The following is an 11,815-nucleotide window of genomic DNA, read 5'->3' as shown; positions in this document are numbered from 1 at the left end:
TGGACACAGAGGACACAGGAACCCCAGTCCCCACCCCACACCCTAACACAGATATGCGCACCCTCGGCGACACCCCCTCTGTGATGAGGACACATCAGACCTCTGTCCCCTCCGGATAGCTTCACATACACTTGCACATGCACGCACATGTGTGCACAGGAAAACACCTCTGTTCCTTTTTATCTGGGAAGTAGCGGTATTGGGAGGGCCAGGTGGCTGGGTAAGGGTATGGGAGCAGCTTACCAAGGGTCTATCTGTCTGTCTGCTCAGGGACCCAATGGAAGAGCTGGTGGGGCTGCGTGAGGGCTCCTCGGAGAGCCCTGTGAGTCTTCGGGAGCTATGGGGCCCGTGTCCCCGCGTCCGCCGAGGCATTCAAGGTGAGAGCTAGGCCCCCTTCCTCTCCCTGTCGAAGACCCCTCAGGACATCGCCCCTACCCGGACCCCACCTCCCCCACCCACCTTGAAACCCAAGAGCTGCCCAGCCTTCATGTGCCCACAATCTCCGGGTGGCAGAGAGGGGAGGGACCTGTCTGCCAGTCCATCTGCCTGTGGGTCTAGAGGTCTGCTCTCTGCCTTCGGGGAAAGCAGCCCCCAAGCCTGATGGCCGTGCTAGGGGCCTTGCTCGGGGCCCAGTATGTGCTGCCTGGCCTGACCTCAGAGCGGCCTGTAGGATAGACCCGCAGGTCTGGAGACAAGGGGGTTCCTGCTAGACTTGTGTTCTCTGTGCTGTGCCCTGTGGAGACACTGGAGAAAGCCGTAGCTCTCGGCACACCCTCCCCAGCCCCTGCCGGCTCCATCAATCTTCCATGAGTATCCAGTGTGGGGTGGGGTGGGGAGGGTGCACAGGTCAAAGGTCCCCTAGCGGGGCCCACAGGCCTGGCACCCACTGTATTGCTGCCTCCACTTGCCACAATTCCTGCTTTGCCCCTCATGCACAGAACCCCTTCTGAGCCACCTTGGACTTGACCCCACGGCCCCAGCCCCACACTGCCCCTGCCCTCCCTGCCCTGGGCCCGGGCAGGCCTCCAGGGAAGGGGTTGTCCATGCCCCCCCCCCCCGGCCCTGGGCTATGACCCAGTGCCCCTGCCCCAGGTGGCCTGGAGTGGCTGAAGCAGAAGCTGTTCCGCGTGGGGGAGGACTGGTACTTCCTGATGACCCTCGGGGTGCTCATGGCCCTGATCAGTTACACCATGAACTTCGCCATCGGGCGCGTGGTCCGAGGTAACCCCTCCCTGGCACGCACACCTACTCTGGACACAGGCTTCCACGCACGCTCTTGGGATGCCAGATGGGCCGCCAGGTGCATCGCGGGTGGAGGAGGGCTCGGGGTAAGGGAGGAGGCCTGGGTCTGGTCCAGGATTTGCTCTTGACTTGCTGTGTGACCCTGGGTAGGCTCCTGCCCCTCTCTGGGCCTCAGTCTCCTCATCTGCACAATGAGCAAGAGAGACCTGAGTGTTCCCAAGAGCCCTTCTTCCTCTGAGCTCTATGCCCACCTCTTCCCGCTGCCCCTGTTCCTTCTCCTCCCTCCCTCCTTGCTTTCAGTTCAGTAACAGGGGAGGGCACTTGCTTAGACCACCAGACATAGAACTTTCTTTCCCCATGCTTCAGCAGGCTCTCTCCACCCTGAGCTCTCCCAGGAACAGGGGGCATGGGCAAGAAGGTTCTAAAACCCTCCTGGTAGACTTGCTCAGGTGCCATCCTGAGGACCTGCTATGCATCATGCACTGGACATCATTTGAGTGCTTTCTCGCAATGACCCCATGAGGGAGCTGCCATCACTAGCCCATTTGACAGATGGGGAAATGGAGGCTCACAGAGGTTAAGTCACTTGCCCAAGATCATTCAGTGGGTAGTAGCAACACTGGGCTGTGGATCCAGGGTCCCAGTCCTGCCTCCGTTTGGGCATCTGACATTCACTGGGTGACCCTGGGCCTCCCCTCGTCGAGCCTCCATTTCCAGTCAGTGGACACCTGAGGGCTGCCAAGGCTATGATGGCTCCCTGACTCCCGGGGTGTCCCCAGCACACAAATGGTTATACCGGGAGATTGGGGACAGCCACCTGCTCCGGTATCTCTCCTGGACCGTGTACCCTGTGGCCCTGGTCTCCTTCTCCTCCGGCTTCTCCCAGAGCATCACGCCCTTCTCTGGAGGTGAGCCATGTGCCTGTGTGCCTGGCACCAAAGTCTTTCCGTATCCCTCGGGGCTTCTGATGGGGGCAGGCAGGAGGCAGTGACCCCATGTCACAGCCAGAGAAGCCAGGCTCAGAAGTGTCGTGTCGCTTGCCCCAAAGTCACACCGTGAGAAGGACTCTGGGGTCACTGCTGGCTCCGCTTCCTTTCTGAGGGTGCTTCTGGTTGATGATGGGGAGCCCTGGCGGCAGGGTCCCCAGGGAGGGGCTGAGGGAGGGGCACAGCTCCCCCAGGCCTCAGCTCTGCATCCAGCTCCAGGCCAGCGCTGGGGAGCTCCAGGGGTGCAGCCAGGGGTGGCCTGATATTCTATCCTGGGTCCCCCACATTTGCCGTAGCTCAGGTTCAGCTGGAATAACACGGACAACTCCCGTCCCCTCTCTGACCTGCAGCTTCCTCATCTGCAAATGAGTTTACAGATCCTAACTCAGGGTTTTGGAGGACCTGACAAGATCATGATGTGACACATTTTGGGCAGGGTGAAGTGTTGAGAGTGTAATCTAGAGACCGTCCCTCCTCTTGCCCCCTGTCCATCCCCTGCCAAGGTTCTGGAATCCCGGAGCTGAAGACTATCTTGTCAGGCGTGGTGTTGGAGGACTACCTGGATATCAAGAACTTCGGGGCCAAGGTGGCAGGCCTCACCTGCACCCTGGCCGCCGGCAGCACCGTCTTCCTGGGCAAAGTGGTACGGCAGGCGTGAGAACGCCCCACCCCGCCCCTCTGCCTTTTCCCTCTTGCCCCACAGAAGCTGGATCAGTGGCGACTCAGGCCAGTGCCTGCCTTCAGGGCTTCAGGCCTGGGGAGGGGCAGGCTAGGTCCCCAGAGTGTGACAAAAGAGCTGGGGAGACGGAGGACGAGGGTGCGGATGGGCAGCCATGTAGGTCTGGACGAGGCTCTCTCTGCCCCCCAGCCCTGGGCCCCAAGGGGGAGGAGTAAGGGCTCTGAACTCCCCCCCTCCCCGGCAGGGCCCCTTCGTGCACCTGTCTGTGATGATCGCAGCCTACCTGGGCCGGGTGCACACCAGGGCCATTGGGGAATCTGAGGTAAGGGGGCCGGGGAGGGCCCCCCTTGGAGGAGCGAGAGGGAGGGCAGGGTGGCGGCTGACTCCGAGCCCCCAACTCGGGGCCCCCCCAGAACAAGAGCAAGCAGAACGAGATGCTGGTGGCGGCGGCAGCTGTGGGCGTGGCCACGGTGTTCGCAGCACCCTTCAGTGGTGAGCTCCTGCCCCTCCCTCGCACCCTGGGGCCCCCCACACCACTCCTGTCCCCCAGCGCTGCCGACCTCGCCGCTCACTCCTCTGTCCCGCTGAGGGCCCCAGAGGAGGGGTGCAGGCTTACTGCAGTCCTTTGGGGGCACATCCACCCCAGGGGGGGTGGAGGTGGGTGACAAGACGCCTCAGGGTCACATCCCGTAGACTTGGGTTGGAGATCCCGCTCCCCTGTGTGACCCTGGGCCAGCGAGTTCAGCTTTCAGCTCCCTGAGCCTCGTTTCCTCGTCTGTAAAATGGGGCTAATCGCCCCACGCCATAGGGCTGTTGTAGGGATTGAGATGGCCCAGGAGGGCACAGGCGGGTACACTCCCTGGGCTCCTGCCTGGCCTCCCTTGCTCCAGCTCAGGCCCAAAGAGAGGGGGGAGCCTGTCTGCGGGGGCTGTAGGAGAGCAGGACGGGAGGGGTCAGGGCGCTGGGATGGATGGAGGTGGGGCTCCGCCTAAGCTCAGCATCACCTTCAGGCGTCCTGTTCAGCATTGAGGTCATGTCTTCCCACTTCTCTGTCTGGGATTACTGGAGGGGTTTCTTCGCTGCCACATGCGGAGCCTTCATGTTCCGCCTCCTGGCGGTCTTCAACAGCGAGCAGGGTGAGTCCCCCGTTAGACCGCCAGACCCCAGCCCTGGCTCCCTCCCCGTCCCCCCCCCTCCCATCTTTTCTCCCTCTCTCCTCTCCTTCCTGACCTGACTTAGCGCCACCTCCACTGCTGTTTGTCAAGTCTGGGACTTGGGTTTGGCTGGGGTCAGGGTATGGTCCCTGATCTTTCCCCTCCTGCCCCAGAGACCATCACCTCCCTCTACAAGACCAGTTTCAGGGTGGATGTCCCGTTCGACCTGCCGGAGATCTTCTTTTTTGTGGCACTGGGGTGAGTGAGCACCTCGGGTCCCTTGAGAGCCCAACTGGGGGCCTCGCCCAGGCCTGAGCCACTGCCCTTGTTTCTGGGGCGGGGCTCTGGCCTCACCTTCCCTCCCCAGGGCCATCTGCGGTATCCTGAGCTGCGCTTACCTCTTCTGTCAGCGAACATTCCTTGGTTTTGTCAAGACCAACCGGGTCATCTCCAAACTGCTGGCCACCAGGTGGGCTCTGGACAGGGACTGGGGACCTCTCAGGGAGGACAACCCCCCTCCCTTCCTCAGCCTCCTGAGCCCATAGCTCCCTTTGATAGAGAGCCCCACCCTCTGACTGCACTGTCATCCTCCTACTGAGCCCCCCAAAACTTCCTAGCCCACACTCCACTTAAGGAACCCCTATTCCCTCCTAACACCCCTCTCCAGCTCCCCACAGTCACTGCTCCACACCCCCACCCCCAGTTTGCTGGGCTACCAACCCTTCCATGTTCTCCCCATTCCTCCTGAGTCTTCGCTCTATCACGGAGCTTGCACCCCCCCCCCCACCGAAGCCCTACTTTCCCACAGAGCCAGAAGCCCTAACCAAGCCCCTCTCCTCCCCAAACCTTGCCTGCCCCCTGGCATTGGCACCTGCCCCAGGCCGGCCATGCATGGCCCACCCTGGCCTGGTGGAGCTCTGTCCCCAACTCTCACCACAGGTTTCCTCCCCTGGAGGGGGGCTGGCCTATGGCCCCCACTCCTCCAGTTTCTGCCTCAGTGCCGACCCTCGGGGTGGTGGGGCCTGCTCTTGCCCGTCTCCCCCTCCCTGTGGTGGGGGAAGAGGAGGACCAGCACTGGAGCTTACCCCCCACCCCCACGCCCCACAGCAAGCCTCTGTATTCCGCCCTGGCGGCCTTGGTTCTCGCCTCCATCACCTACCCCCCTGGCGTGGGCCACTTCCTAGCTTCTCGGGTAAGGGGCGCTGAGCTGGGGTGGGGTGGGAGTGGAGAACCCCCATTTGTCACCCACATTTGTGCCTGTCATCTCACTTAATCCCCACAATACCTGTAAGGGGAAGCCTGTGGGTCATCCTCATGTTCCAGATGAGGACACTGCAGGCCTGGGAGGTCAGAGCCCTTCCCAAGGTGGGAAGTGGCAGAGGAGGACTTGAGGTGGGGTCAGGGTGAAGGGGTGGCAGCAACTGCTGCCCAGCGCCCTCCTGCAGTTCCCACCTGTCCCCTGAGCCAGCTGTCCATGAAGGAGCATCTGGACTCACTGTTCGACAACCACTCGTGGGCGTTGATGACCCGGAACTCGTCCCCTCCCTGGCCCGAGGAGCTCGACCCCCAGAACCTGTGGTTTGAATGGTACCACCCACGGTTCACCATTTTTGGGACCCTCGCCTTCTTTTTGGTTATGAAGGTGGGTGCCAGGGGGCCTCCCCCGGAGTCGTGCACAGAGTGGAGACCGGCCTTGGATGGGATGGGGAGCAATGCTTCCCACTGAGTGTAGCACAGCGCTCGGGCCTTCCACCCAGGCTGTCTGATCTCACTCTTGCCCGCTGTGTGACCCCCAGCCAAGTTGCTTCAGTTCTGAGCCTCAGTTTCCTCATCTTTAAAATGGGGCCGTTGCTGTGTCTACCTCCAAGGGGAGGTTGAGCAGGAAGAAAGGAAAGCCCCTGGCGCGATGCCAGGCACATAGTAGGCTCTTTGTCGGGGTGGGTTTCCTTCCCTTGGTCAGTGCCCTCCTAACACCAGACGCTGGCAATGGGCCTGTGCCTGGGCGGCCTCCTTCTCCCCGGGAAGCTCCCCTGTCCCCTGCCCATTCCCTCTCCTGCCCACTCTTGTCCAGTTGCCTCTAACCTCGGCTTCTCCGGGTTCCCCCCCCACGCCCCTCCAGTTCTGGATGCTGATTCTGGCTACCACCATCCCCATCCCTGCTGGGTACTTCATGCCCATATTCATCTTTGGTGAGTCTGGGGTTCCCAGGGCCTGAGAGTTTCAGGGTTACTGGGGCAGGGCCACGGCTCCTGGCTCTCTCCCTCCCTCCTCAGATGGTGCTGAGGTTGGTCCCCAGGGATGGAGGGCTGTGGGGGCCGCGTCAGCCTGCCTTCCCCTCCTCACCCTGTCTGTGGCCAGGAGCTGCCATCGGGCGTCTCATAGGGGAGGCCCTCGCTCTTGCCTTCCCCGAGGGCATTGTGACTGGAGGAGTCACCAACCCCATCATGCCTGGGGGGTATGCCCTGGCAGGTGAGTGGGCTGGGTCCCCACGGGAGAGGCAGACCTTGTGGGGGGGCTGGCTGGACCCAGAGGATCGGGGCATGGAGAGATCACTGAGCCTCCCAGTGAGACCCCTCCCTGAGCCCCGTCCCCCGAGCCCCCGTTATCCTCTCTAGCTCCCATCTTGTCCCTGATACCCCATCCTCTCCCTTACAAGTTGCCCCTCACCGAGCCCAGGCTTCGGGGCTCTTCCAGCAGTGGCCAGCACGTGGCCTCTGGACAGTTCCCACCTAGCACATGGCCACGGCCACAGCAGCTTTGCCGTCCGCATGAGGCTGGCCCCTGGCCTGAGCCACCCCTGCCCCTCCCCGGCTCTGCCCCCTGCAGGGGCTGCAGCCTTCTCGGGGGCCGTGACCCACACCATCTCCACGGCGCTGCTGGCCTTCGAGCTGACTGGCCAGATAGTGCACGCCCTGCCCGTGTTGATGGCTGTTCTGGCAGCCAACGCCATCGCCCAGAGCTGCCAGCCCTCCTTCTATGACGGCACCATCATCGTCAAAAAGCTGCCATACCTTCCATGGATCCGAGGCCGAAAAATCAGGTGAGTGGTGCCCACGTTGGGCTGGCTGATGCAGGTGATGGGTCTGGGTGGGCTGGGGTGAAGGCCCCCCCCCAAAAAGACCCTCACTGTGGCTGACCTTGGACGTGGGTGGTGTGGAAGGGGCCTACACACAGCCATCTCGTCTCCACTCTCTCCAGCTCCCTGCACGACCCTGGGCAAATGCCTGGCCTCCCGGGCTCCAGTGTCTTATTAGTTGTCTGTCTGCACGACAGGAGGACAGATGTTGCCCATTTGCTGGAAACTGGGGCTCATAGAGGTGCCGTGGTTTGCTCCCCATCACACAAAGAGGCAGCGCCAGATCCGGGAGGTCCCCTCCTCTCTCCCACTCCTGCCCTGCTGTCCTTGCTGGCACGTTGGGAGCTGGAATCTCCCTTGGCCAGGCAGGACCAGAGCAGCCTCTGTTCCCAGAGAAGCAGGACTAAGAGGCTCTGAGAGTCTTGGGTCCAAGGTCCAGCTCCAAACATATGTGCAAGCCGTCACCTTGGTCCAGACCTCAGTTTCTCCATCTGTAAATGGGGGTGGCTACTCCAGTGATTTTCAAACTTGAAAGCTTTTTTTATTTTTCTTTTGCCATAAAACTTTTCTTCAAATGAAATTCTCCAGGGAAGGCTTCTGAGTAAAACAGAGCAAAATGGAGCCAGTCTGGAGGTGGGGGGTAAGGGGGAGGAGATAGGAGTTCAGGGGCTGGGAATCCAGAGCTAGGCCATAGGTGAGCTGTCCTCAAGTTCCTCCCCACCTTGGGGTTCTAGAAGCTAGAACCTAGGAATCTCTCAGCACCTGCCCACACCCAAGAACCAGCTCCCCCCAGGACCCCTGCCTCGACCTGGGGTCTGGAGATCACCTCACTCCAGGACCTGAGGGGAGCACCCTTCTGCCTCCAGCTCTCAGCCTGTGATCGTGGGGCACTTCATGAACTGTACTATCACCACACTGGCCAAGGACACACCTCTGGAAGAAGTGGCCAGGGTCGTAACCTCCACAGACCTGGCCAAGTATTTCCTGGTGGAGAGCACAGGTACCCAGCAGGAGGGGGGAGCATAGGTGGGGATACCTTTGTCTTCGGCCTTGGAGGGTCGGGTCCAGGAAAGGGGAAGCAGGGCATTGGACCTCTCAGTCACCTCAATCTGAATCTTGTCTCTGCAACTGTGTGACCTTGGGCAGGTCACTTCATCTCCTTGAGCCTCAGTTTCCACACTGGTAAAATGGAGACAAGGACCTCCCTAGCTTGGGGTGGTTGACACGTTTAAATGAGATGTGAGGAGTCTTGTATGGGTAGCTTTAGGAATTCTAGAAGCCAGGCCTGGTGTGCTTGGGAGTGGGGGTAAATGATGGCAACACTGTAAGGTCTCAGAAGACTCCTTACCTGGGCCTCCCCTTCATTGCCCAGCTAACTCAACTCTCCTGAAACCCTGTTGCCACAAGAAAAATGTCTTTTTAAAGAAAAATGAATGGATGCCCTTGTGAAAAGATACATAAGCTGCATCTTGGGGAAGGATCTAGCTAGAGCATCATTTCCCACTGGGACACAAGTACAGTAAGAGTAGGAAAGATTTGCGGGGGGGAAGGTAGCCATGTCCACTCAGGGCCATTGTCAGCCCACATATGCAAACGAGACAAGGTACACACTTGTCAAGCATAGCACAGCAGGAGTTTGATTCCTACTCATCCTTTGGGCAGGTACCTTGTTTAGTGAGCAACCTGCAAAACCCTATGGGTTACCCCCATACCCACCCAAGAGCCCATAAAGCCATACGAGCAGCAGAACCAGGGGCAAACCCCTTAAGCTCTATGAACTGCAGTTTCCCCGCCTGGAAAATAGGGACCAACGTGGAGTTGTCAGAGGTTCTCATCCCAAATGCCATGCCCTCTCCCCACTCAAATTGGGATACCTTTCACATGATCCCACAGACTACACCAAATACGCCATTTGGAAATATTTGCATAGGGGTGACTCCTCCAAGAGGCTTCACCTCCTGGAACGAAGACGAAATTGGCCTCTAAGACAAAGACCACTTCTACCCGTGGAGCCACAGAAAGCAAAGAGCCCCCAACCAGCACAGGCCCAGGCTGTGGGACCCTGCTGCGCACCCAAGAAATAGCTTTAACTGTGGTTGTTGTTGTTTAAAGGGAGAGCATTTATATGTCTAGTTGTAAAGTCTTGATTTTACTTGACAAGAAGGAAAAATGCCAGGCTGCCCCCTCAAACCCCAACACCTGCCAACTCCAGTGATATTCCAGAGTGAGGCATGCCAAGCCCTCAGCCCACACTAGGACCTCAGAACATGGGGGCCTTCTGGGTTCACACTTTCACTGGGCTGAGCCAGGTGTGGAACTTCCTGTGGGAAATGAGGGGCAAAGCCCAGCCCTGACCCACAGACATCTTCATGCAGGTGTCCCAAAGCTGCTCCTGCCTGGAGAGCCTGCCACGGGGGGAATCAGGATGCGCAGCCTTACCCAGCTGCCTTCCATTACCACACCTCCACATCAGAAGCTCAGTGACCTTGGGCAAGATAATTAACCTCTCTGTGCCTCTGGGCCTCAGCTTCCTCTTGTATAAAATCGGTGGTAATAGCTCCTGGCCCACTGGCTGCTGTAGGGTCCTGACATGAGAACACCCAGTACAGTTCTTGGCACATAGTAGCTGCCCAGTAAATGTCATGTGGCTCTCTCCCTCTCCACGTGTGCAGAGTCTCAGATACTGGTGGGCACTGTGGGAAGGGCATACTTGGTGCAGGCACTCCAGGCTGAGCCACCTTCCTGGGCTCCAGGGCACCGGGTGAGTACTCCTGTGGGGTGTCAGGGTGGGGAGTGGTCAGCCAGGGAGTGAGGGGGGCGCCTCGGGGAAAGGGGGTTTGAGAGGGACAGCCTGGAGGAGGTGGAGGCTGGCCCAGCCCTCCATGATCCTTCCCCCATCACTGTCAGCATCTCCGGGACCTCTTGGCTGGGGGCTGTCCCATGGAGCCAGTGACCCTGCAGCTGTCTCCGGAGACCTCCCTTCACCAGGTAGTGGGGAAGGTTCAGGCATGCGGGCAGACGAGGACTGTGGGATAGAAGGGAAGAGCCCCAGAGGGGAAACTTAGGCTCCAGCTTTCTTGGTACCCTGTGGCTCTCTGCTCCTCCTGGGTCGGCTTCCTCATCTGTAGAATGAGCATAGTAGTCCTTGTCCTCTCCCCGTCCCTCATTTCTAGGGTTCTTGGGATGATGCAAAGACTAGGGAAGAGGGAGAGCTTGGGGGAGCAGAAGCCTCAGGGTGGAGACAGTAGTTGAGAAGATGTCTTTGCATCAAGGCACACATGGGTCTCAATTTCAGGTCTACCACATTCTCCCTGTGCGATCTTGGGCAAATTATTTAATCACTCTGAATGCTGACCCCTTCCCACCCTGCAAAACAGGGGCTTTGGCACATGGGGTCGGAGAAGGACAGAAGCAGGTTGGGGACGTGGAGGTGGCCTCAGCCCCTCTGTGCTGCTGGATGATGCTGGATCATGCTAAATAAACCGGTCGTTTCCATTGGTCCCTTGTGTGGACTCTGGAGACCCCTGGTGGTCACAGTGGACATTGCAGGCCCAGGGCCTGGTGTCCCACCCACTGTTACTGTGCCCCACCCCTTTCCCAGGGTTTGAGACAGGAGGGTGGGCACCCCTGGGACAGAGCCCTGGCCAGAGCCTCCACCCCAGCTCACAGCCCCCAAGCTAGGGAGAGATTGAGGCCCGATGGGCTGAACACCATCTATCCTCCAATGTTTCCTAACAACCCCCGCCCTCTAGGCACACAACCTCTTCGAGCTGTTGAACCTTCAGTCCCTCCCCGTGACGTCCCTGGGCAGAGCTGTGGGCTCCGTGTCTTGGGTGGAGGTACGAGGGTCCCGGGGCAGAGCAAGGCAGAAGAGCCAGGCTTGAGCAGGCTGGGAGACGGGGGGCACAGTATCATCCCATCCAAATTTAGAGAGGACTCTGGATTCTGATGAGCCCCACTTTTTGGCCCAGAGTGCCTGGCCACTGTTTTGTGCCTGCCATTCTCTGGGCCTAAATGATGCCATCTGTGCTGTGGGGAGGCACTGGCTTTAGCATTTACCCCGGAATCAACCCTTAGGGCAGCCAGACAACCCTGGAATCCCCACTCTCAGCCTCCTCTACACCCTCCCTCCCCCAAACCCCTCTTTCTCTGTTCTAGTTGAAGAAAGCAATTTCCAGCCTGACAAACCCACCAGCCCCAAAGTGAACCAGCCTGGCAAGATGAAACAAGTGAAGGAGACCCTGCCTGTCTTCCCCCATCACAACACACCCCTGCAGCCCAGCTCAACTCCTCGGTGAAGGAGGCAGCTCTAACTTAGCCCCGAAGGGGGCCCCACATTCACCATGTTCCATCCTGGGTGGAACAAGCGCTCCATACCGTAAAAGACAAATCCCACCCTGGACCGAGCAGGATTCGAGACCGCGGAAAACCCGTGGACAGTGGGTGGCTCACTGAAAATTCACCAAATTCACAGGGAAGACATTAGCATATGGCTTTCAGCAAGGTCAGGCACAGATGCCCTCTGGGGTTGTAGGACTCCCAACCAGAGGCTCCTGAGAAAAATAAAGCTGGTTCCCAGAGCTGTAGACTCTCTCTCAGCAACAAGGGTGTGGACAGACCTGTGCTGGCCCTGCGTGAGCTCTTGGCGCCCCCTGGTGGCCACGTGGGCCTCGCGGGC

At 59.6% G+C, this 11,815-nt stretch overlaps 1 protein-coding gene across 2 annotated transcripts; it reads left to right on the top strand.

The window, feature by feature from the left end:
- Positions 1-276: 276 nt before the first annotated feature.
- LOC123858466 (chloride channel protein ClC-Ka) lies at positions 277-11,708 on the top strand. Of its 2 annotated transcripts, XM_045895513.1 has the most exons (19): positions 277-377; positions 1,093-1,221; positions 2,022-2,150; positions 2,732-2,871; positions 3,152-3,229; positions 3,321-3,399; positions 3,918-4,043; positions 4,235-4,319; positions 4,429-4,530; positions 5,169-5,253; positions 5,530-5,703; positions 6,181-6,250; positions 6,420-6,530; positions 6,888-7,101; positions 8,004-8,137; positions 9,810-9,898; positions 10,045-10,125; positions 10,890-10,976; positions 11,296-11,708. In XM_045895513.1, the coding sequence occupies exons 1-19, from the start codon at positions 278-280 to the stop codon at positions 11,341-11,343; spliced, it is 2,061 nt and encodes a 686-aa protein (XP_045751469.1). In that variant the 5' UTR covers position 277; the 3' UTR covers positions 11,344-11,708. The 2 variants fall into 2 exon arrangements, with proteins under 2 accessions (XP_045751469.1, XP_054368346.1); XM_054512371.1 differs by lacking the exon at positions 10,890-10,976.
- The last annotated feature ends 107 nt before the right edge of the window (positions 11,709-11,815 follow it).

The sequence above is a fragment of the Mirounga angustirostris genome, unplaced genomic scaffold (assembly GCF_029215605.1).
Source record: "Mirounga angustirostris isolate CCGP_5_RB_7025 unplaced genomic scaffold, mMirAng1.0.hap1 SCAF_4, whole genome shotgun sequence".
Lineage (NCBI taxonomy): Eukaryota > Metazoa > Chordata > Mammalia > Carnivora > Phocidae > Mirounga > Mirounga angustirostris.
The sequence above is the reverse complement of the archived record's forward strand: the minus strand, read 5'-3'. Positions and strand labels throughout refer to the sequence as shown.